Here is a 26,002-nt window from a genome sequence, read left to right as displayed (position 1 = left end):
CTTAAATGGGAAAAGAAGGGTATATTCATAAACGGTAAATATCTTAGCAATCTTAGATTCGCGGACGACATAGTGCTCTTCGCAGAAAGTGCATCACAGCTAGAGTCTATGATGAACGAAATTCATACTGTCAGCTACGAAATTGGTTTGAATTTAAATACAACAAAAACAAAAATAATGACAAATCATAAAAAAATCACTATAAATGTCAACAACGCCCCACTAGAATATGTTGAGGAATATATATACCTGGGTAAACAAATATCTTTTAAAAGATCCAGACATCTAGATGAACTAACTAGACGTGTAAATATGGCCTGGAGCAAGTTTTGGAGCCTGAAGGAAGTTCTTAAGTCAAATATTCCGATGAAACTGAAAAAAATAGTCCTGGATTCATGTATCTTACCGACTTTATCTTATGCATCACAAACATGGATATTCAACAATCATACCAAAAATAAGATAACAACAACTCAAAGAGCCATGGAGCGTAGCATCCTAAAACTGAGATTAAAAGATAGAAATAAAAGTGCAGATATAAGAAACAGAACAAAAGTCATAGACGCCTTACTACACTGCAAAAAAATTAAGTGGAAATGGGCCGGCCATATTGCTCGCATGAAAAACGATAGATGGACCAAAAAGATAACCGCATGGAGCGGCCCTACTGGCAAGAGAAAGCAAGGAAAGCCAGCGCAGAGATGGTGTGACGAAATTGTAAATAGAGCAGGACACGATTGGATGGAAAAGGCAACTGATAGAGACCTGTGGAGAAAAATGGAGGAGGCCTTTACTCTGTAGAGAGGTCCTTAATAATAGTTACTGTTTGCATGCAAAATAAATTGACTTCTATTAATTAAATTATGTATTATGATGAATTATGTAACATGTGATTCTAATTGTAATGTAATTGAAATTTTATTAAAGAATAAACAAGGCTGAATTATTATTATAACTTACTATTATTGAATATCAAGACCATTAATTAATTATCTACATATGTTTTAGTATAGATTCTCATTAAATGAGATGTACAATTTCTTTTGAGAAGTAAAATTCTTTAAAAATAATTAAATAGAAATTACCGGCCTCGTGTTTATATAATGGCCTCGCTTCACTCGGCCCTTTCTATGATACTCGGCCGGTAGTGCCCTATTTACTGGCCTTCGTTACATTACATTACTACAATAGTACCTATACCATTTATATTACTTACTATGTAGGTACTATTATAAATATACATAGAACATTGGTAAATAAAATAAAACACCATTGTGTCTTCGTAATAAGACGGAGCTCACAGATCATAATTGAGTTTTCTCATTTATTTTCCCTGTCATATCTCAACCAGTCTTGTTGAATACATAACGAAGCTTCATTATGCGAAAATAAATTAATTTTAAACGAAGCATATATTGGAGATTTAATGAAGTGTGTACATTTAATGAAATCGTAGCCTTTTGAAGCAAAGATCAAAAATTATTTAATACAAAATAATATTAAACACACACATGACACACATTACCTTTCGCTGCCTTAATTTTGCCTTTATTTATGCCTGTATAATACTCGTATTTTATGTATGTATGTATATATGTTTTATTATATTTGTATTTATGTATTATATTAAAGTATGTAATGGTTTTCGTCTTTTTTTATTAAATGTATATCGGCACTACCCGTTCAATGTTGTAAGTCCTTAGTTTTCTGCTACTGAAAGGTTGTCTGGAAGAGATCGCTTCTTAGCGATAAGACCGCCTGTTGTTACCTAGCTTTTAATCTGAATTTAATTTCTGTGTATTTTTAATTGTATGGTGCACAATAAATAATATTTATTATTGTTATTTTGTTTATATATATTTTATATATCTCCTTTTTCAAGGGTTGTTTGTTTAGTATGCGGGCCATGGCCAAGCATAATAAAACATTTTCAATTACTTACTATGTATCAGTTATGGTCGATTGAGTTAAAAACTTTCTAGTTATAGGGCAAGTATTTAAATTAAAATATTAAATATTAAATAATTATTTATTTCAGAAAATAGTTTCCATAATATTAGTAACTTATTATTATAACTCTTAACCTATGTTAGTGACAGTATCTATCTATATATATATATCTAATCTATTACTATAATTTTAACTACTACAAGCATGAAGGCTAATCCAGTACTCCCAGAATGCGCCATCCATCCTGTCTGCGACTGTGGCTAGTAGACTGTTGGCGCTGCCGCGTACGCGCCGCACCAGCGACGCCACCCGCTTGCGCATGATGGCGTGGAAGCCGTCTGTGCGCGCCTCCGCGAACATGCCGCTAGCGCTGCAATAGCGCGGCAGCCCCAACAGCATCCTAAAAGCGTTATTATATTGGACGCGTAGGGCGCTGTAAGTTTTTTGAGTAAAGTTGATCCATAGGCTGCAAGTGTAAAATGACTGACAGTACGCCTTAAAAAGGGTGATTTTAACGTTGCTAGTACACTTTGCGAACCTACGAATCAACATATTACTTCTTACTGCCAACGCCCTACGCTCCCTTTCCACATCTACGTCATCTTTTAGCGATGCGGTTACCCAGTGTCCCAAGTACTTGAATTCTCTTACTACTTTAAGAGGAGTGCCATTCAGTCTCACCGGAGGTAACATTTCGTCGTCTAATTGGACAGTTCTTCCCCTGAAAACCAGCAGCTCACTTTTAGAGACATTGTACTTGAGACCCTGGGCCTCCGCATACCGCTCACAAACACTTACTAGCGTCCTAAGGGCGTCTATCGACGGGCTCAGCAACACCATGTCATCCGCGTAACTGATGTTATTTACGAAAGTTCCGTCTATTGAACATCCGACCATGGTGTTGCTGAGCTCCTCGATCAGCTGGTTGACATATAGGCTGAAGAGTCTGGGCGATGTAAGCCCCCCCTGCCTGACCCCGCACTCCAACCTATACTCGTCGGATAGCGAGCCCGCCCACTTTACGACATTAGTTTGATGGCCGTACCAATATCTGAACAGTTCCACCAGCTCCCCGGGTAATGACGTCTCCTCGTACAGTTTTTGCCAAAGTCTGTTATAGGACACCAGGTCGAAGGCTTTCGAAAGATCAAGAAAACACGCAAAAACTGGTGTTTTCCTGTCTGTGTAGTAACGGACAGTGTGCTTAAGACAAAGGACTGCCGTCTCCGTGGACAGGCCCGACCGGAATCCAAATTGTGCGTCATGAAGCACCGTGTGCTTTTCCAACTGTTTGTCCAGCACACTGTCCAACACCTTTGCTACAATGGTAGCCAACGAAATGGGCCTATAATTTTTAATGTCCGAGGTGTCTCCTGTACGGTTTTTTATAATTGGTACTACCACAGTTCTCATCATATCGCTCGGTATATAAGTATGGCTGACACAGAAGCTGAAGAACATGGCGAGTACTCTAGGTAAGTGTACCCCTGCATGCTGCAGGTGCTCAATGCTAAGGGAATCGTGACCTGGCGACTTTCCTCTCGTCATGTTCTTCACCTCCGATGCCACCTCCTTGGCTGTGATTCTCACCAGAGGTCCCGCAGGCACACACCTCGTTGGAGATGGGTCCCCACAGGGCCCTATGGGAGACTCAACCTTGAAATGTTTCTGAAACAAATCGGCTATCTGATTAGGCTCGCTAACACCCTCTACACTCACAGGAAGGCCCGCCCTCGGTCTCAATTTATTGGTTTGCTTCCAGAAGTTCTTAAAATTTTTATTAGAATGGTGTGTAGCTAAAATGTCCATTTTAATTTGCTCGGCATTGTTCTGACACCATTTTAATTTGTCCTTGAAAGCTTTCCGAGTTTCAACCATGTTCATATAAGCAACCCCGGCCCTTGGTTTTCCACACATGACCCAATTTTGAAACCCAAGCCGAGCCTCCGCATGAGCTTGACGCACATGCTTGTTCCATCCTGCCACATGACGCTTCTTATTCAATCTCTTGTCAATATAACTATAACTAGCGGCCCCCCCGAGAATACTAATAATAATTGCGTACAAGTTGTCAATATATAACCTATGCTCATTATTATTACATTTTCTGTCACTACATTCGGTAAGTTCAATTGGAAAGTCAATATGTTTAAATTTCTCATTGCAATAATTCTCATATAATGTCAATTGTGCTGCGTCACGTTCTCCCCAAATAATCTTATTACATACTATACTACTCGTCATATTATTATTTCTGATTAAATTTAAATTACAAACTAACTCTAAGGGATGATGGTCCGACCAGTACACGTCATAATGTATTTTTACACTCCGTATTATTCTGCGTGCCGCTTCAGATACTACACAGTGGTCCAGCCAGCTTTTAGAGCCATTAATGTCACTAACATAGGTGTATGTATCCGAGGTCACTCCTAGAATGTCTATGTCCGCACATTGCCATCCAACCTCCGCACAAAAGTCTAATAAGTCCTTACCGAATCGTCTGCCCGGGTGAGCGTTGAAGTCCCCTAATATGAAGACGGAGTCTATCTGGCACTCTTCCACTATCGCCGCCACTTCACCTAGGCATTCCGTAAATTCGGTAAGAGTCTCCGCTGAATCGACGGGCATGTACACAGAGAACACTAAGAGCGAGCGATCCGATAACTCTATCTTTACAGCAACAAGTCGCGCACTTTTACAATGCACAACCGACACCGATGTAAACAAACATTTACGCCACAATAACGCCACACCGCCGTACGGCCTACCACGTAAAATTCCAGCCCCGGTATCAACCGCCGATTTCCCGGTGAACTCGAAATCGTCATCAATACCACCTAAAAACGGGATATCCTCGGGCAACAGCCAGTGTTCCTGTAAGGCGACTATGTCAGCTGAGCGGCATAACTGCCTTACACATTCAACCGAACGAGTGATTGACCTACAATTAAAGCTTATAAGTTTAATGTTATCCTTTCCTCTATTAAGACTTTGAACCATTACAATTATTACTATTATTTATCTTGTCATGCGCCTTTCCAGTACTATTGTTGTGTTCATACACATTTCTATTAAAATAAACAAAACGTCGAAACCGTATTCCCTCTGGCCACAGCCGATCGTCCAGGAACAATGATAGTTTGGTGTGTGGTACAAAGATTTTATACGCGTCATAGCGGTTTTGTTTTTGAGTATTTATTTTCTTTAGGCACTGACTTAATATAAAAGAAATAGACACACAAAGCAGAACAAAAACGTCAAGAAATGTGGATCCCAATGACGTTTCGCACCATTTGCATTGATGATAAAAACGCTTACGTAAATTTTGAGTCAAGATAAATGTTTCGTACAGAAAAGAGCTTAATGTCGTAAGCATTAAGTGTCATATTTGCAAACATAAGTACCAACACTGTTAAAAAATTTAGTCCGATGGCACTAAACGTGACATATTTACGTCAAACAACATCAAACGAGAATAATGAACGAATGGAGTCACTTTGGTACACTTTAATATGTATTACTGTACAGGAAAACCAATTGAAGTAATAAATAAAACAAATTTAATTTAATCGGGAGCTCAAATAAAATTAATTCGTGGTTCAAATTCAAACAAATCAAATTTTTAATTCGTAAGTATACGTCTTTAAATACTAATTTCCTTGAAATAAATTCTACTTATTAAATAACTGTGTATTTAAGATCTACATTTACTCATAGCGCGGGTGCACGGGGACATTTAGATACTGATTGGATTTTTTTTTAAAGTCTACCTATACTTTATAAAAAAAATCCTGTGGTTGTCACTGTGTTCCGAGAGGTTTAGCATTTACAGTTAGTCGATATAAGCCCTTATTGGTGGTGTATATGTCGGAAACAGGGAAATGGGCCGAACACACAAGTGCCGTTTTGCCTTGTTTAAAACTGCATCACCCCTATCTCTTGCTATAATTAAATAGCAGTCCACTTTGCACGTCGCATAGGTTTTCTTGGAAATCTTGAATTTAAACATAATATTATTTCTTATGAATTCCATATAAAAATATAAAAAAATATTGACCTCACATCGACTCATTAGATTTTTGTTCCTTAACATCCCTTCTTTGGTACTAACAAATTAATTTATTCAAAACCATAAAATTACCACCAGATTACATAAATTATGTAATGCTATCCAAAGAACTAACCGAAAGAAATACATTCCATCCTTTTTCCTTGTTTTATCATTGTTATTTTTACATATTTTAACGGCACATTTCGTAATTGTTGACAACTTCACATTTGAGCGTTTCAAACAAGACTAAACGAAAAAGTAATGCATGATCTGTTTTGACATCACTTTTGTGGGGCCATTTTTGGCGGCTGATTGGGTATCCAGTTCTTTATACTATATCAATGTCTTTAGGTCAACAACCACGCCTGTCTCTTCTCGGATATATTCGATAATATCAGTGCCTGTGGTTTGCTTGTCAACTTTATTTATAAATAATGGTACGCTTCTTTCGACGGCTTTAAACTTTCCATCTACCTTAATCGCCGCCTTTCCTTCGGATACTATTAAACGACTTTTTCTAGACTTTTTTACTACTTTTGTCCAATCCTCCTTTGACGTAACTTCCTTTTCCTCGAGATTCTCCGAGTTCAACATTCCCGTCGCCGTCGGTAACTTGGGCCATACACCCTCCGCGGGTGCAGATTCTCGCTCCTTCTCGCGCGCAGTATGCATGAGCGCGTCATCGTTTATCGCCGTCTCTTTTTCTCTGCTCACATTAGATTGCCGCTCAGGTGTATGCGACTTCCTTTGGAGTGAAGGAGATAGCATTCTACTTGCCGATGTGTCGGGCGCGCACCTATCAGCTGTGTGTCCGTTGCTGTTCGGAGTGCTGCTGCTACCCACCGTAACGTTTTCCGTAAAAGGGGGTAGACCATATGGACCACTATTTAAATAAAAGCTATCCTTAATACCGCCTCCACCCCGTTTACGGTTAACATTCAAATCGTAGGTGTTCATAAGTGAGCCTTGCTTTAAATTTAACAATTCGTTTCTAATGTCATTCAGCTGCTGTTCTGTTGCATATGTGTTCTTTATACTACTGATCTCATTTTTGAGTATTATAATATCTTTCAATATTCTGGTACAATCTATGTGATCGAAAGTCAGTGGTGGCAAGCGGTGCAAATCCCTAGCCACAAATGTCGGCAGCTCCTCGGGGTCCGTCTTTCTGAATATTGAAATCACGTCGTTGAGATCGCGCATAGTTTTACCAGCATTCTTCCTTAACACCTTTTTCTCCTTAGTTGAGAGCGAGTCAAAAAGTAAACTCTTGGCATCTTCTATTTCCTTCTGAGAAAAAGCCGATGTACACAACCGCACAAGACTTTCTGCGTCCATCACATTCTGTTTGTTCTGTATGAAAGCTAAAACTTCACAAATAACTATATTGCACGACTTGCACTTAATTACGTTAGAGGTCGTTGACCCCGCCATGACTCACAGCCTCACGCACGACCGATCGTACACGCGCGCAAGCGCACACTCCTCATTTAAGACATTATTATTAAATCTAGCAGAATTTGAGCTCTTGTGATAGGTATAGAGTTTAAGTCGACGAATTTTGTCGTACGAACCATAATTTTATTAATTAATACTCGTACTTTTATTAAACTACCGTAAAATAACTATAGGTACTACCGAAACCTTGTACCTATCTACATAAAGATTTTTTTGGCTATTCTGCAGACAGATTTGCCCTATTCTTGGATTCACCTCAATGCTAATACCTACTATATATGTAAATAATACATATGTAATCATCCAGTTGTATTTTCTTTAACATTTCGTCTGAACTTTACTTGAATTCCCATCCACATGCAATTCAGTCGTGCGCCAATTCCTAAAGAAGGGTTTGGAAAAGTCGTTGTCAGCTATAACTGTAATTTTGCTCCCGATGTGAATTCGAATTTTCGCAAACTTTGTACATTTTCAACGTAACATGAGTAATTTTACGCTGACTAATATAATATTTCACTGTACTGTATCGTTGGGTACCGTGTTAGATACAAACAGAGCGCCTACCGCGAACTACGTTCGACGTGTTGCCTCTCTGTCGCACTTGTAAATTCGTACGTAAGTGTGACAGGGAGGTAACACGTCGAACGTGGTTCGCGGTAGGCCCTCAGGGATGACAAAGAGAGCCAAGCGGTAAGTAGTCAACAGTATAGAGATATAAACAAGCTTTAAGGGGCCCACTGATTACCAGTCCGCCGGACGATATCGGACTGTCAGTTGTTCGGAGCTGTCAACTCTTTGTTCTAACTGACAGGCAGATACCGTCCGGCGGACTGTTAATCAGTGGGCCCCTTTAGACCGTGTAATGTGTGATGTGAGTTCATTATAACAAAATTAATGAACAAGTATCAGAAATGAAGTATGTGCAAATTTTATATAACAACGCGTCAGTCAATTATACAAACAACGTGTGGTTGTGGTTAATTATTATAGAAATTATAAATTAAACTAAAGCTATGGTTACGTCTTATAATTTACGAATTAATGTGACTTAAAACAAAAACGCATCTCTACAATAAGAATTGAAACATAAGTGCACGCTCTAGCAAGACTGAAACCGCAAGAAATTAATCGCAGTGCGTTCTAAGCCTTATGGTTCGAAATCGAATGACTAGAAAGGAATATCAAATTTATTTATTTAATCGTATGGCATATTGTCAGTCGTTTATAGGCTTATGGTTAAACCCTGCATCCATTGGATAACGTCGCCGTCAAGGGTGAACAAGTCTGCTGGATCTCCGTCGTATTTGCGTAGCGCGCAGTCTCGAATGATATGCGCGACATCCTGCTCCGCAGCACCGCACTCACACCTCGGAGACTCCACCCAGCCGCATTTGTGCAGGAACGCTCGTGAGCGTCCACAACCGGTTCTTAGTCTATTTAGCTGACACCATTCTTTTCTAGGCATTAGAAAGCCAGGTGGTTTCACTGTAGGGTTGATAATAGTGCCCAGGCTTTCGGGAGGCTTGTCTCTCCACTCCTTTTCCCACATTGTAGATGTGTTGAACTGACAGTTGACCAGAGTTCGTGCAGTATCGTATGAAGGGTGCCGAGATTTTAAACGGTTAATATGAAATATCAAATGGGTAGGAATATCAAATGGTAAGGGTTAACTGAAAGCCTTCTCGAACAAGAGGCCAACACTCAAGGCTGAGTCCGCCAGGGAATCCAGTTGCGTGTCAACATTTTACAAAGCCCCGCTCAAGGTCTCTGGGATATTACGCTCCGAGTTTAGAATTACTTGGAGCAATTGAAGTACTGGGTGAAATTACCAGATTGAATATGCAACACGCGAGCTAAATTTCACGTCGAACAGGTTTCTAAACTAATATTTGGTATATTACTATGAAAGTCCCTTTGTCCCTTAAATTGTTTTACCCTCTAGTTTTCCACTCGGTGTCTACGGTTCTGAGCCTTTAATATTATTGCACTTTTATTTTACATTACATCTATTTAAACGACAAACACCCTTCCTTATTGGCAGACTATTAAATTAGCTACTACATCTACTATAAATCGTTATGGAAATCATATCTTTTCTGAGACGTAATATTTTGCCCTCCATTTACTGATGTTTATGTATTTGAAAGGCATCTCTTCTAGACCGGCTAGTTCCTCTAGGAGGAAGAATTTCGTTTCTCAAATCCAAATTTCAGATCAGGGATTATGCCACAAGATAAATAAAACGTGTAAATTAATCCTTAGACCCGCGAACCCGACAATTGCGCACTTAGGTGCAAAATGACCCCAGTTAGTGACATTCTGACTTAGATTTTTTTACTATAATGGTGATTGATATCGGACTTTCCTCTTTCAAATTCTGATTGTTAAAATCCCGAAATCCAGAAGGAAACTTTAGGCATACCTAATATATATCAAAATATCATACTACATATATTCTTCGACAGTCGGGGTAGCAACTAAAATGAAATTTAGGATAAAAAATGCTAAAACACATTAGGTAATAACGCTTCGGATTAAAATACGCTGTCAACACATAGAGATCTCCTCGTTCTACCAATATTTACATACCGCGGCTATGGAAAAACCTTTTACACGCAAACATACAACCCACATCACGATTTATTAAAAGCTCTCCCTCTCTCTACATGTCTAAATGTCGAAGAAATGTTGTCTTTATTTATTTTGAACCAAGTCATATCTTAAATGTACAATTTATACAGAAAACCTAATTCATAGAATTTAAGTGTAACTTCAGTCGTAAAGCAAACATTTTACGATTCATAAAACACATTTAAAAAGCTAAAGAAGCTTCAGACTTGTTAGCTTTCCTTTCAAAGCGCTATTTGCATATCAAACACACATAAACACGAGTTTATGTTATGTAACACTATTCTGGAAGTATAATATGCGTATACAAGTAATATATCCAGCAAAAAATAAATAAAGAGGCATTACATTAGAGGTAATTGAACGAGAAACGTGTGAACTTCAGCCGCCCCCAAACTAACCATTAGAAAGAGATCTGGAAAATCTTAACAACTATATGTAATCAGAGATCGGACCTAGACTGGTTTACCTTTAGCAATGTTTGATAAGCGATGAATAACAGTCCTGTAACGACCGATGGTTGCAATTCTATCGTCTATTCGTGTCATGCGTCATTTTTGCACTCATATACTTATTAGAAAGTGACGGAAAAGTTGAGGGCGATAAAATCGCAACCACCTTTGGCCCGCTGAGTGGCAAAGCTATTAAGCGCTTATTTAACAACTTGGAGCTATTAGGAGGTAACGAAAAAGTTTGGGTACTTAAGAACCCGATGGAGGGCTGATAAAACTTAAGAACAAGTACCTAATGTACAATACATCTAATGATCAATCAGTTTTATTATGCTGTTAACACTAAATGTCAATCCACCTCTGCCTACTAACCTACTTAACATTCAATGTGAAAGTAACTCTGTCTGTCTATCTGTTACCTCTTCACGCTTAAACCGCTGAACCGATTTACACAAATTTTGGTACGGAGATAGTTTGAGACCCGGGGAAAGACAGGATGGATTTTATCAATCATCGTCGTCATTCCACGCAGACAAAGTCGCGGACAGAAGCTAGTAAAGAATAAAGTTTACATACCTACTCAAATTAGTGTCATTCTAGCGTTTACATACCTACACAACACACATAACATATTAATTTGTGCCTATTTAAGTTTAATTCTAAGGCTTGTAATGTTTTGTAGGCTTTGTAGCATTGCCTGTAAACATTTTTCAATGTGGTGTTAAATAAAAAAATTCTATGTCTATGTCTAAGTATGTCTAAACTAGTTTGGGGTCATTGTACGAAACCGGTTTGAAAAAAATACTGGTATCCAATCCATGGTCTAAAGTTTCAAAGCAGGCTTAAGTAAATTGGCATACTTACCTATTTATAAATATCGTACAGCCAAGTTCACCCTTGTTTCTAGAATAACTGAAATCCTTAGAGGATATTACGTATACCAAAGAGTTTGGAAGTTAAAAAAAATATTATTTCGCCACTAAACATTTATTACGTCCAAAAATATTATTACACGATGTAAAGTAAATATTTATTTGTAAATAAATAAAATGCTAAATAATACGATATTTCACCAAAAAAACTTTTTTAATTATTTGGCTGAATGGAACTATCATTGCCATGTTGGCTGTAGAACCAGAAAAAATGAAAAATTAAAAAGTAAAACCGGCGCTCGGTGATTTCACTCAGAATTTGCATGTATCTAAATAATTCAACTTAAATTGCAACCGTGTGAGAGTTTTTGTATAAAATGAGTTATTGTGATTAATGTTTGTAATGTATTTATCATCCCTAATTATAATATATGGTGCTGAATTAACAATATCATTCGGATTCAAGGGAAAATTCGTAACTGTAAGTATGTAAACAATGTCTATCACCAACTGATTAATGACGTCACAAATGGCTTGCGGGCGTTTTCGCGCGAGGTTTAAACTAGCTATAAAAAAATGCTATTATTTATGTTAAATCTTATGAGTATAGCTGAAATATTGTGTTTCGGAACCAGTACAGGTGTACCGTCAATAATAAAAGGGATTTCAAAATTTGTCATCAGGCCAATTGTCAAAACGACGGAAAGAGACGAACGATCGATCACCAACGGCATGTTAGATTTGATTGACTTTATGAATAACGCCAAAATTAAAACTCGAACCAGAAAATGTGTGCTTTTAAAGACACTTCATAAAAAGGAATCAAGCATCTCTGAGGCGGAGCAGCAAACTATTGCTTTTAGAGTTTGTGCGGAAAGAGAAGAGTCGTGGAATGTATTGGGCCCCGTATATTCCACGACTCTTCTCTTTCCGCACAGACTCTAATAGGTTTTAGAGTGCTTTTTATTTTCCTTTTCGCTCTATTGTAGCGTTCTGTTCTAAAAGGTCCGAGCCGTGTGAGCCTTTCAAAGACTTGTTCCTTTCGGGGCTGTGCTACCGCAAACTGAAACTTTGAAAGGATTTGGACGGGGGTTTCATCGAAAATAGCTGAAAATAGCAGCTATATGTAGTAGTAGTAGTAGTAGTAGTAAAACGCTTTATTGTTGTATTGCACAATACAAGTACATAACACAGTGTTTTCATTTATTTTCATAATCTCATATTAAACTCTTCTCATAAGAAGACGCACCGTAAAGTGCGGACTACACTGGAATTTGACGCTGCGTATAGGTACTATGCGATTTTGTCATAGTCCATTTGCGTTTGTCACAGTTTCATACATTTTGCTGCATAAACGGTGCATTTAACTAAACGTCTTTGGAGCAGTACTACACTGTTCGAAACACATTAAAAGTTTCCTGTTTCCTGTGAAATTCGCTTGAAATTTGACAATCCTTAAAACAGTCAAACTATTCGATGTTAAACTTTCGTGAGACATATTTTAAACTGTTTAGACGACAACGGTTTCACTCACTTGAATTTTCCCCCTCCCCCCCCCCCCCTGCGCGCGCGCAAAAAGCGACGAGGCGGGCGGCGTGATCAGTGCACGAGTTGCAGTCGCCGCGAGCACTCGAGCCTGAGGAAGGACCCCCGAAGGGCCCGAAACATGTCGCCAATAGCGACTAAAAATTCAAGTGAGTGAAACCGTTGTCGTCTAAACAGTTAAACTATTACTATAAGTTCTTTTTTAAATATACCATAAGATATCTATAATCATAATCTCAACAAACAGAATAAATCAAATTATTTATTTAGGGTCCACACACTACGTATCTCATAAACAAAGATCTGTAAATTGTCATAACAAAATGTTACCATAAACAACTTAGTAACGAGGGACTTACGGAACAAGAGAAAAAGACTCGCCTGATCTCGGAGATGGGTAATTTCCTGATTCCATTTAGAGTTCGTCAACACGCTCTTTCCCCTAATATCGGTTCGGCTTGTGACTAAGGTCATTGGCTTGGGTGCTTCACTGTTGTCTGGACAGCTGAAGGCTTTTAAGAATGATTATTAAAAATGTAATGAGACAATAGTGCACTGGCCTTTCACAGGTACCTACTATGAAGACAATTTTTAGTTGCGAGTATTAAGGACGGACTCTGCCATCTGGAATGCTCTCAATGCCCTGCTGGAAAGAGTAATCAGGCGATAGATTAATTTCAAATGCATTTAATAATATATACGTACATAGGTACAGGTACGTATGTACGAGTTCTGACGTGAAAATCCGTTGCTAAATTAAGCAATGTAGGTGTTCCGACCGTGGAAGTCGACCTAAAGGCTTGACGAAGCTGAATTCAGCGGCCTCCTATACTCAAGTCAAGAACAATGAAAACTTTGAACAAATAGAAACATTAAGAGCCTTCTCGTGTGCGTATAAGGTAGGAAGGACATTTCAGTATAATATACACAACACGTATAATATAACGTAGTACCTATACATTATTAATATACGCCCTTTAGATCAAGTTCGACCGAGTAGTTAGCTAAGTTGTTTTTTAAAGAAATAAACAGACGCCCAGATCAATTAAAGTTTTCAAGCATTTGTCGGCAAAGAAACTAAAACGTTAGTGTTAGTAACGCTCTAATACGAGTATGCCTGGTTCTAGAGAAACCCTGGTTTTCAATCTAAATAATGCTTATGAGTAGGTAACTATTTGTATGTAGGTATAGCGCCCCGAGATTTGGCCGGAATCAAAATTGTATGTAACTCTATAATCTCGTAACTATTGCAAACAAGAAAGATGTATAAAATCAGCACCTATATCTCCATCTGAGCCCGTTTCTCAAAAGCTTGTAACTTGTAACACAAGTGGAAGTCCCTTTCAAACTAAAACTGTCAAAAAGTGACATCCGCTTGTATTACAAATTACAAGCTTTTGAGAAACGGGCCCTTGGCCCGTTAAGATCAGGTGAGCGACATTGCCTGCCTTGTTTCATCTGGCGTGCGTCGCGTCATTCAGTTCGAGCCGTCCGCATTGCAGGCCGAGAGGACTAAGACAGGGAACCTAAATAGTGTATGGATCCAAGTGCATTCACCGCGTCGCGTGAGGCGCCGCTGCGATACCTATCGACGTGTGTGTCCATGCTTTCAGAACTAGTAGGGATAGTTTCATTAATTTGCAGGTTCGCTGTAATTTTTCTACGTATTGAATCCCTGCCGTTTTGAATTAGTACGAAATACACGTACGTATTTAAACAGGCATATAAATAACCATGAAGCATAATAATGATGTGTATTCTTTTATTGAATCTGAAACACCTACTAACATGACATGAATTTAGGTATTTCCGCTACCTAAATTTTGTCTGGAAGTGATCGCTTTTTAGCGATAAGACCGCCTGTTGTTTAACCTCTTCTTTTCTGTTATAGTATTGTCTTCTGTAATGAGGTGTGCAATAAAGAGTGTTTGTATTGAATTGTTTGTATGTACCTAAAACAACTAGGTTTTGTCCGGGGCTTTGAGGTAAAATAAGATGCCAGATTTTTTTTATAGGTATGTTCATTCAGATAAAATACCCAATATCCTAAATCCTTTCCATATAGCGTCAAGACTTATCAAGTCCCCAGCATCATGCTGAAATGAAACCATTTCGTTTCGTGGTACTTGCTCCTTCCTATGTTTTTATGTTTTGTATAGTTTTCACTTCTGTATTTGTGCCCACGAATAAATGATTTCAAGTATATGTTTTTATTTATTTATATTACGCAACTTTGCCAACACTGTTGCAAAAATAATACTTGCAACTAACATTATCCTGGATCCTGGACACCCTAACGCAAAACATGACCTATCTACCAACACGTTCCCACTAACGTCCGACCGTGTTATTATAGTTATGCATAATGCAATTGAGGTAGGTTAGACCCGTTAGGTACAGTCATAGAGAAAAAAATACATAGAGTGCTCACTCCATACATCAGTTTTAGTACCAAAAAGACTATTAGCATCTAGCAACGAGTAGCGGAACTATCAGTACTGCTACATCTATTGTCAAGTAGCAGTACTGATAGTTCCGCTACTCGATGCTAGATGTAGACACTGAAATTAATAGTCTGAACTGATGTATGGAGTGAGCACTCTATGTATTTTTTCTTCAGTTTAGGCGAACGCATGGCTAGTGATGGTAGAAACTCGAGACCGAGGAGTCTAAATTTGAAGAATTCTACTGATTTTTACGACTCTCTGCGCTTAAAAAACTTCCGAGTCGTCTATTTTTTAAGCGCAACTCAAAATAACTCCATCATCAATTATGTAGGTTTTGTCTAAATTAAAAGTAAATAAAATAGGCGTTATTGTATGATTTTGATTCGTGTACCTAACTCATACATATTATGTAGAGACAATGCGTTTAGAATTGTTTTGTTGAAAAATAGACAATTCTCTAAAGAGCTCTCAAGCCTCTACAAAAGATTTGAAGTCATTGACTCAGAACTCAAGTTTAGCTTTAAGTAGACTTAATTATTAGTCTGAAAAATTGAGTCTAGTCTTAAAGCAAAGGACTAAAAGGGCTCGAGTCTTAACCAACACTATGCGTGGCACGGCAGGATAATTAGTAGGCGTCATGGCGCCAGCGCCACACGATAATTCTAGGAAGATAATTGGAATGCAATATTTATAATTGGAACTTACTTTGTCGTCTATAGCGCCACTTACTCTAGTAACAGAGTAAATAATAGTACTTGCTCTAGTTTTATATCACGTCCTTAACTTTGCGTTGTTCGGTTGCTGCTGTTTAGCGACTTAAGCGTGAATACAAATATCAATAAAATATAATCCTATATGTGATAATCCTATACAGGGTGGATTTTCTTTTTGGGTCAGTGAGGGCAGCTACCAGATCCCGTGCTGCTACGAGAAAACGGTCTAAGAAGACCTTCCCTCGATTTCAAATTAATGAAGATTGGCTTTTACAGATTTTGGAAAAAACATACAGGGTGCGAGAAAAAAGTCATTTTTGACAAACTTTTTTTTTGATGCCAATCGATCCCATTCCTATTAAGGATCAAAAGCTTGTATGGAACCAAAAAAAAATTTCCGGCTAGAAAAGCCACAAATCGAGGAAAACTTTTTCCATACAATTTGTATGAAAATAAAAACTTTTATTTTTCACATGCTATTTTTGTATGCCAATCGATTCCATTCCTATCCAGTATCAATAGTTTCTTTGGGGTCAACTTACGGTAATGTACTAAAAAGCCACAAATTAAAGAAAACTTTTTCCATACATTTACTATGGGGAAAATGTGAAATGTTATTCTCAATTTTCTATCTGGCCAATCAGTCCTATTACATTTAAGGACCACAATACTGTATGAAGACATTGCTGTAGGACTGATGGGCGAGATAGAAAATTGAGAATAACATTTCACATTTTCCCCATAGTAAATGTATGGAAAAAGTTTTTATTAATTTGTGGCTTTTTAGTACATTACCGTAAGTTTACCCCTAGGAAACTATTGATACTGGATAGGAATGGAATCGATTGGCATACAAAAATAGCATGTGAAAAATAAAAGTTTTCATTTTCATACAAATTGTATGGGAAAAGTTTTCCTCGATTTGTGGCTTTTCTAGCCGGAAATTTTTTTTTGGTCCTATTACATTTAAGGACCACAATACTGTATGAAGACATTGCTGTAGGACTGATGGGCGAGATAGAAAATTGAGAATAACATTTCACATTTTCCCCATAGTAAATGTATGGAAAAAGTTTTTATTAATTTGTGGCTTTTTAGTACATTACCGTAAGTTTACCCCTAGGAAACTATTGATACTGGATAGGAATGGAATCGATTGGCATACAAAAACAGCATGTGAAAAATAAGTTTTCATTTTCATACAAATTGTATGGGAAAAGTTTTCCTCGATTTGTGGCTTTTCTAGCCGGAAATTTTTTTTTGGTTCCATACAAGCTTTTGATCCTTAATAGGAATGGGATCGATTGGCATCAAAAAAAAAGTTTGTCAAAAATGACCTTTTTCTCGCACCCTGTATGTTTTTTCCAAAATCTGTAAAAGCCAATCTTCATTAATTTGAAATCGAGGGAAGGTCTTCTTAGACCGTTTTCTCGTAGCGGCACGGGATCTGGTAGCTGCCCTTACTGACCCAAAAAGAAAATCCACCCTGTATGTGAAAGTACAGAAATACTTTAAAACACAAATTATACAACCAAACAAAATATCAAAAACTTTCAATCACTTTTAATATCAATATTATTATTTTTAGCTCTCCAATTAAAACCAATACATTTTTTCCTATCCTTGTTGTATAATAAAGTTAATAAAGGTATATTTTTGTGCTATTGTATTGCAAAAATTTACACATATACATTACATCATTACCACATCAAAATATTTATCCTCACCGACAATTCAATTCAATTGGCTAATTCACCACTGAATTAAAAAACCGGCCAAGTGCGAGTCGGACTCGCGCACGGAGGGTTCCGCACCATCAACAAAAAATAGAGCAAAACAAGCAAAAAAACGGTCACCCATCCAAGTACTGACCCCGCCCGACGTTGCTTAACTTCGGTCAAAAATCACGTTTGTTGTATGGGAGCCCCACTTAAATCTTTATTTTATTCTGTTTTTAGTATTTGTTGTTATAGCGGCAACAGAAATACATCATCTGTAAAAATTTCAACTGTCTAGCTATCACGGTTCGTGAGATACAGCCTGGTGACAGACGGACGGACGGACAGCGGAGTCTTAGTAATAGGGTCCCGTTTTTACCCTTTGGGTACGAAACCCTAAAAACATGCATTTTACTTTCCCCATATTCGAAATGAAAATTAGAGTGTTTAACTCAGGTGAAAGGCATAATTTCAGCCTAAAACTATTGGCACTCTCACTGCGATCGAGCACCAAAGTACCTACCTCTGCCATAGAGAAAAAAAATACATAGAGTGCTCACTCCATATATCAGTTTTAGTACCAAAAAGACTATTAGCATCTAGCATCGAGTAGCGGAACTATCAGTACTGCTACTTAACAATAGATGTAGCACCAACCAGAAAGTCTTATGCTGTTGAGATAAGACTTTCCGGTTGGTGCTACATCTATTATCAAGTAGCAGTACTGATAGTTCCGCTACTCGATGCTAGATGTAGACACTGAAATTAATAGTTTGAACTGATGTATGGAGTGAGCACTCTTGTCTTACTATATTTCTCTATGCCTCTGCAGGAATGAGTACCTTTCATCCCTTCTGCCCTCCTAAGGTAAAAGGCCGTATTTTCATATAGTGTTCTTTGAAAATACGGCCTTTTACCTTAGGAGTGCAGCCTTGGTTAACAATCTACTATTAAGCTAGCAAATCTACTATTAGGCGGAAAATCGTGCAGAATGGAGAGTGCACAAAATAATGACCTCATGTGGTCGCGACCCTCAGTCATGAGGAATCGAGGAAGAAGAAGAAGATTAAGCTATTGTTTTTGATTTAAATTACAAAATTGTAGAGCAGTATATAGCCGACTACCAAGTTTAAAAAAACACTACCAATATAGCATCGTCATTAATTGTTACACTTTATGAATTAAAAAATCAAGTATACTGTATAATACAGTCAATAAAAATACAAATGTCTATATAAGATGAGGAAAGGCCATCTGGCTAACATATGTGAATGTATAGCCTTACTTACCTAACAATTAGTATGATGAATCATATAACTCATGTATTTATCAAGAATCTCTTTGAATCGTATTAAAATAACAAGGTATTCTATTTTTAATAGCCAACGGAATAAAACCTAGATAATCATAAAGCGTAACGGCGAGTTAATTCTTTACGAAACACCGAATTGTCGACCTCCCTTTCAGAACTCCATGAAAGTAACAAATATATAGTATAATTAAACTTAGCATGGTGTTTTGATTAACCGCGATAAATAAATATTAATTTAGTTTTACTTTTTCACTCAATGTACAAGCCCCTGAAATTGTAGCAACGTCTGGTTAGTTCGCTGAAAAATCAATAACACTTCTATGTGATCCCACTCAACTTTCTGCTGTTAAATTGCGCATTACAAATGTAAATCGGCACTTACCTCTTCACGGACGAAAGGTGTGGAAATTGCAGGATACTAAAACTGAGTCAGAAAGTACGAATGTCCCGGGATATTCTTTTTATTTATTTATTTCCGATCACAACACACAAATCACCGAACAAACGTCGAAACGAAATTACTCGTTTTTTTTTCATTAAGGCGTTTTTCCGTTTCTAAACGAAGTCACGGCTGTCATATAGAGAACTGTCAAAGTAGTCATGTAAAGGTATCTTCACATGATAAAATCTCAATAATTTAGTCTTAACACTAGTCTTAATAAAATATTAAACATAGAATATAACACTCATGAGTTCATTTTAATGAATAAATTCAGTAATAAAAGCTTGTAGCCAAAGAGTTATCCTTACTAATATTATAAATGCGAAAGTGTGTCTGTCTGTCTGTTACCTCTTCACGCTTAAACCGCTGAACCGATTTAGTTGAAATTTTGTATAGGGGTAGTTTAAGTCCCGGGAAAGGAAATAGGATACTTTTTATCCCAGAACTCACCCCTTAAGGGGGTGAAAAGGGGGGTGGAAGTTTGTATGGGCAAACAACAACCGCTGAACCGATTTAGATGAAATTTGGTATGGAGATAGTTTTAGTCCCGGGGACGGACATAGGGTAGTTATTATCCCAGAAATCACCCTTTAAGAGGGTGAAAAGGGAGGTAGAAGTTTGTATGGTAAATCGATAAAAATCAGATTGGATTTTAAAAAAAGCTCTCCAAACCAAATTACTAGTTCCACGCAGACGAAGTCGCGGGCAAAAGCTAGTTTGTTATAAAGATGTCTACTTAAGAAAAAAATCGGCGCTATTGGTGTACAAAGAAACATTTCAATAATTTTTGGTATAAGAACTTCTGAATTCTCGGAGCTCGGACTGTAAAAGGAGTTGAATAAGTTGATAGAGACAAGGGGATAAATAAAAACACGTAACCATAATTCACTTATAAATTATAATGATGTTCACAGGTATCACAACTAAATCACTATGTGATTAAAGCTTGTATATCTAAAAAGGTTAAACCATAAATGCAGTTTACTTCAGGGCCTTGTCGTACCTGGCCGAGATATCGGCCCAGTTGGCGACATCGAAGATGGCTTTTACATAGTCGGCGCGAACGTTCTTGTATTGGAGGTAGTAGGCGTGCTCCCAGACGTCAATACCGAAAAGTGGCACCAATCCTGTTAATATATAAAATTGTTACTCTTCTTTAATCTCTGGTAAAAAACAGGAGAGGATCCCCCACACTTTTGTCATCCATTTTTACTTGACAAGTTAAGGCTTGGAGAAATCCAGGGAAAATCCCGTATATGGCAACATTGACGAATATCGAAGCAAAAACGCCTGTCCATTGGCAAAAATGATAAAATTAAAATTGGCTTAAAATACTTAAAGCCAGGTCATAATCGTTTAAAAAAAGTAAAATTATTTAAGTGGAGTCCAGACGAGACAATTTTTCGCCAATCTGATGAAATTGTCCGATCAAATCAGGACGTGCGGACGCAAACGCCAATTTGATTCCCCGATCAATCAGCAGGTGCGGACGGACGGAAAATGCCACTTTTCGAAGTTAGTATCTATGGAATGCAAATTGGTGATTAAATTGTGTACGTGTGGACGCTAGATGAGATTGGCACCTATTATTTTCCTGATCAAATCGGTCGATTTTCCCAGCTCGTCTGGACTGTACTTAAGGCCTCTACAGACCTTGCAACAAATCGCCTGGAGATTTTAAGAATTGCACACTAAGAACTTGTAAAAAATTCAACTGATTGATCAAATGCTGCAATCTCATGCATTTATCGGTGACTTCGGTGGGGGTTCTAGAGGCCTTTAGCAAAGTAGCCGTAAATTATAAAGTGGTTCATGTAACAGAGTGGTTACCAGTAGTGGCCTGTAGAGGGTCCTGGTTGGAGCAAGTGGCAATCTGCAGCTTCTTCATCTGCTTGTTGTAACCGAGCCAGCCCCAACCCGAACCCTGGACGCCCACAGACGAGGCCGCAAGCTGATTCTTCATGTTCTCTACAGAACCAAAGTCCCTGGAAACATAGAAGAATTAATAATTATTTTGTAAGATAATATTTCACATTATCCACAGAAAACCGGACAATATCACAGACATTCCTGCCATCAAATAAAAACTTAAAATTCAGGAGTTTTCTAGTGAAAGAGTTCAGTTTGAAAGGCTTCGTCACACAGGCGAGTTTTCCGGGCGCGGCGTGAGCGGGGCGCGCCGCTTTTACATACAAAACGCTCACGCCCCGCCCGGAAAACGCGCCTGAGCCGAAGAATGAGGTATTTTATAGAATAACAACTAGTAGAACAAGATGTGTACCTATGTTACGTATGTTCCGTAAAATTACTATTTTCTACAACAAGTACAACTTCTGTAAACTAAAGTTAAGTAAATTAGGCTATAATATAATAATACAAGTAGTCTAACTAAGTACACATGTTATCTATGATATTATAGATTATAGACAAAACAATGTTAATCTCAAAGAGAGGTTAATGCCAACAAAAAGGTGACCCCAAGCTATCAGGTGTAACACAGATTAGTGGAGACACGCCAAGGGTAACTGTTATCACAGACAAAACAAACAGTTTGAAAAAACAAAACCACATAGACAATTAAAAAAACACGATTCGAGTGCAATGGAACCGAGGATTTGAAGTTGAAGACATTTCTAAAAAGGTTAGTTTCAAATACATCTGCAAGTGACAGAAGCAAGTACCTCCTCTAACTAAACCCTCAATTGATCCATGATAAGAGTAAATGGTTCAATTAGGATTTTATTGCAAAATATGACGACCGGTCTGGCCTAGTGGGTAGTGACCCTGCCTGTGAAGCCGCGGTCCTGGGTTCGAATCCCAGTAAGGGCATTTATTTGTGTGACGAGCACAGATATTTGTTCCTGAGTCATGGTTGTTTTCTATGTATTTAAGTATTTGTATATTATATATATCGTTGTCTGAGTACCCACAACACAAGCTTCCTTGAGCTTACCGTGGGGCTTAGTCAATTTGTGTAATAATGTCCTATAATATTTATTTATTTATTTATGTGAATCATGTGGTTCATGTGGTTGCAATACTTGACACTTTTCCATTCATTCTGTCCACTTCAAATTGAATCTTTTACTTTTTTATACCACGTCGGTGGCAAACAAACACACGGCCCTGATGTTAAGCAGTCACCGTAGCCTATGGACCTACTGGATGGTAGCCTACAACTCCAGAGGTGTTACTCTTGCACAGTTACAGTACAATTTTGAGTGTGGCTGAAAAATGCTTCTGCAAATTGCAATTGCTAATCAAATAAGTAGGTAACCAGGATTGAAGCAAATGCTAGAAGCAATCCATGCATAATAAAACTTGTATTACTGATTGATAGCCTTGGTGAGCTGGTCGGAGGGCTTTCCGCCGTTGGCGGAGAGATTCTGCCAGAAAATGGAGTGGTTGATGTGGCCACCACCATTGAATCTGAGGGCCGGGGCCAGGTTGATGACGGTGTCAATGTCACCTGTTTGAAATTTATGACATGGTAATTAAATAGATATTGACAAAAATTTTGAAGGAATGGACACAAATGTGAGAAATTCTCAGTGACTAGGTTAATGAGCTCTAATGCTGTTAAGCTTTTCAAATCTGGAATGAGCACATTTTAATCAAATGATGTCATGTGTTTTATGCTAGGTAACTATTTGTCAAAAAAAATTACATCACATTATCAGCTTTGTAAAGTGCAATTTTTCATATGTATTAAATTAACAGTTCAGTTACTTAGACATTGACAGACAATGTACTGCGTAAGTCCTAGAAGAACTTTGAAATTTAAAACTCATTTTTTTCAAATGCAGTCTTAGATGCAGAAAGAATTTTAACAACCTTGGCAACTTGGGAGCAAGCCAGGTTTTAAACTCATCTGTTTTTAAAATTATGCCAGTTTCCAAAATTAGTTTCATAATAAATAACTATAATACTGATATTACACTTTAACTAAACAAGACTAAATGTGTTAACTTAATAAAAGTAATCTAGACTAAGACTGGTAAAACTGAACCTAAATAGTATTATCTAAAATGGCTCAAGATCAAGATAATGCAACTCTATCAAATAAAGTAATATTAACTGCTCTATAGCTTGCTGTAAGGAACAACTTGGTTCAGTCTTCTCTGCTGTTAAATTGCACCAGAAAATGGAGTGGTTTATATGTCCACCTCCGTTGAACTTCACGGCACTGAGAAGCCCCACTAAGGCATCTGTGTCTGCTGCTGTCAAATTCAGACAATATAAAAAAGGAAAATAATGTTAATCAAGTAAATCATGACAATGTGAATAAACTTCACTCTTCACAAATAAATATATAAGGTTGGATCATAAGGTTGGTATTTCACCTGTCCAATATCTTGGTCCAATGTGCTTTGCGTCTCACTCTCTCTCCATGCAAAATGTGAGACGCAAATGCACATTGGACAGGTGGAATATCCTAAGGTATTTAAATTCCCAAGTATTAAATTTAAACCTACCTTTAGCTTGTGCAGCAGCCAGTTTCTCCTCAGCAGCATTCAAGTTCGCAACGTAGGTGGCGTGGTGCTTGCTGTGATGCAGCGCCATGATCTCGCGGCTGATCACCGGCTCCAGGGCGCTGTACTCATACGGCAGGTCTGGCAGTGTGTGCTTCTGACGGCACGCGCCCGCCACACGCCTAAAAAAATAATTAAAAGTTAAACGTTACTGTCACTTATTGTTCAAAGTTTCAAACTCCCTGTCGCGCAGTATGTTAATTTTATTAATAAGTTAGCGAGCGCTTGCAAAGTATGGACATGTAAAATCGGCACCGGCAATTAAATAAATTATGAATTTACATCAACTTTCCGAGCTTCCGAGACGCGAACATGGTGAAAGTTGAAGTTGAACTATGAGATATTTGAAGGCGTTTGATAACCGGCGAATTTCTAGTCGCCTTTAGCACCTAAAGATAACAATATCAGTTTCAATAATAAAAGAGAATGATGTGATTATGCAATTAAAGGTGGGTAGTGCTTGCAAATTCCAATATGACAGATGTCAGCTGTGAGACGCTTTGACAGATATCAACTGACAGCGCACACTGTCAAATATGGTGTTGCGATTGTATTTTCGTAAAAATCGCAAAAATATTTTTACCAATACTAATTTTGGTGAAATTTGATGCAGCCGCAAAGGTCGCATGAGGCTCACCCTGATAATTTGAAAAGAAAAATTACAAAGCATTATTTTCGTATATTACATTTCATAAAGAATTGTAATAAAATAATATGTTAATACGAAAACAAAACCGAACTACATAATTATAACTTCTCAAAACTCCCATTATAAGTTACATGAATCTTTGTGAGTATTGTGACTGACAGATTTTGGCATTATAAAATACTAGTGGACCGCCCGGCTTCGCTATCTATTTAAAAACACCGCATCAAAATCCGTTGCGCAGTTTTAAAGATCTAAGCATACAGACAGACAGTGGGAAGCGACTTTGTTTTATACTATGTAGTGAAGCCAAAAACTAACCATATTTTCGTTGAATTTGCGTAATTTTTTACGAATCTGGCAACACTAAGGAAATTCGCTCTGTTTCAGACATGCTAATAAACGACCGAGATAAATAATCAGAATTAAATAAACTTTATAAATTATTACACTCGATATAATAATACATTCAAAGGATATAAGTAAATCTTATTCATATTTTTACCATTATTTTTAAAGTTTTCTTTAATAAAGAAACAGGTTCATTTATCTTGTTTACCAACAGTGACGTCGTGATAACAGTCACGTACGTCATTTGTTCACCATTGGTCCTCAAACTCTTCGGAAATACGGTCCGGAAATTACTGCATTTAAGGGTGGTGCTACTGCTACTATTTTCCGGAAATCGTTTTATCCAAGTCACAGAATAAATAACTCCAAATTGCGATTTCTGCCATTCGCAGTTTTGACCACTTTTTAGGGTTCCGTACGCAAAGGGTAAAAACGGGACCCTATTACTAAGACTCCGCTGTCCGTCCGTCCGTCCGTCCGTCCGTCTGTCTGTCACCAGAGGGCCTACCGCGAACCACGTTCGACGTGTTGCCTCTCTGTCGCACTTGTAAATTCGTACGTAAGTGTGACAGGGAGGCAACACGTCGAAAGTGGTTCGCGGTAAGACCTCAGGCTGTATCTCATGAACCGTGATAGCTAGACTGTTGAAATTTTCACAGATGATGTATTTCTGTTGCCGCTATAACAACAAATACTAAAAACAGAATAAAATAAACATTTAAGTGTTGAGAAGAAGTTAAGCAACGTCGGGCGGGGTCAGTACTTGGATGGGTGACCGTTTTTTTGCTTGTTTTGCTCTATTTTTTGTTGATGGTGCGGAACCCTCCGTGCGCGAGTCCGACTCGCACTTGGCCGGTTTTTTTTTTGAATAGCTCCCTTTCC

General features: G+C 37.9%; 2 protein-coding genes across 2 annotated transcripts; both read right to left on the bottom strand.

Annotated features, from left to right (window-relative positions):
• Nucleotides 1-6,337: 6,337 nt before the first annotated feature.
• LOC134654355 (uncharacterized) lies at nt 6,338-7,438 on the bottom strand. The gene has a single exon (XM_063509819.1). The coding sequence runs from the start codon at nt 7,436-7,438 to the stop codon at nt 6,338-6,340; it is 1,101 nt and encodes a 366-aa protein (XP_063365889.1).
• A 13,034-nt stretch (nt 7,439-20,472) lies between these two features.
• Nucleotides 20,473-24,533, bottom strand: LOC134654149 (superoxide dismutase [Mn], mitochondrial). The gene is made up of 5 exons (XM_063509593.1): nt 24,406-24,533; nt 24,067-24,245; nt 22,922-23,060; nt 21,422-21,576; nt 20,473-20,718 (listed from the first exon to the last, which is right to left on the bottom strand). The coding sequence occupies exons 1-5, from the start codon at nt 24,435-24,437 to the stop codon at nt 20,573-20,575; spliced, it is 651 nt and encodes a 216-aa protein (XP_063365663.1). The 5' UTR covers nt 24,438-24,533; the 3' UTR covers nt 20,473-20,572.
• Between the last annotated feature and the right edge of the window lie 1,469 nt (nt 24,534-26,002).

This window comes from Cydia amplana, chromosome 14, assembly GCF_948474715.1.
Source record: "Cydia amplana chromosome 14, ilCydAmpl1.1, whole genome shotgun sequence".
In the NCBI taxonomy this organism is placed as follows: domain Eukaryota; kingdom Metazoa; phylum Arthropoda; class Insecta; order Lepidoptera; family Tortricidae; genus Cydia; species Cydia amplana.
Note: the sequence above shows the minus strand (reverse complement) of the source record. Positions and strands in the feature narration are given on the sequence as shown.

Coding starts and splice junctions, on each gene's coding strand:
- LOC134654355 (XM_063509819.1), bottom strand. CDS start 7,438: ATGGCGGGGTCAACGACCTCTAACGTAATTAAGTGCAAGTCGTGCAAT.
- LOC134654149 (XM_063509593.1), bottom strand. CDS start 24,437: ATGTTCGCGTCTCGGAAGCTCGGAAAGTTGAT. Junction 23,061..24,066: donor GGCTGCTGCACAAGCTAAAG/GTAGGTTTAAAT, acceptor AATTTCAAACAG/GTGACATTGACACCGTCATC. Junction 21,577..22,921: donor CTCACCAAGGCTATCAATCA/GTAATACAAGTT, acceptor CTATGTTTCCAG/GGACTTTGGTTCTGTAGAGA.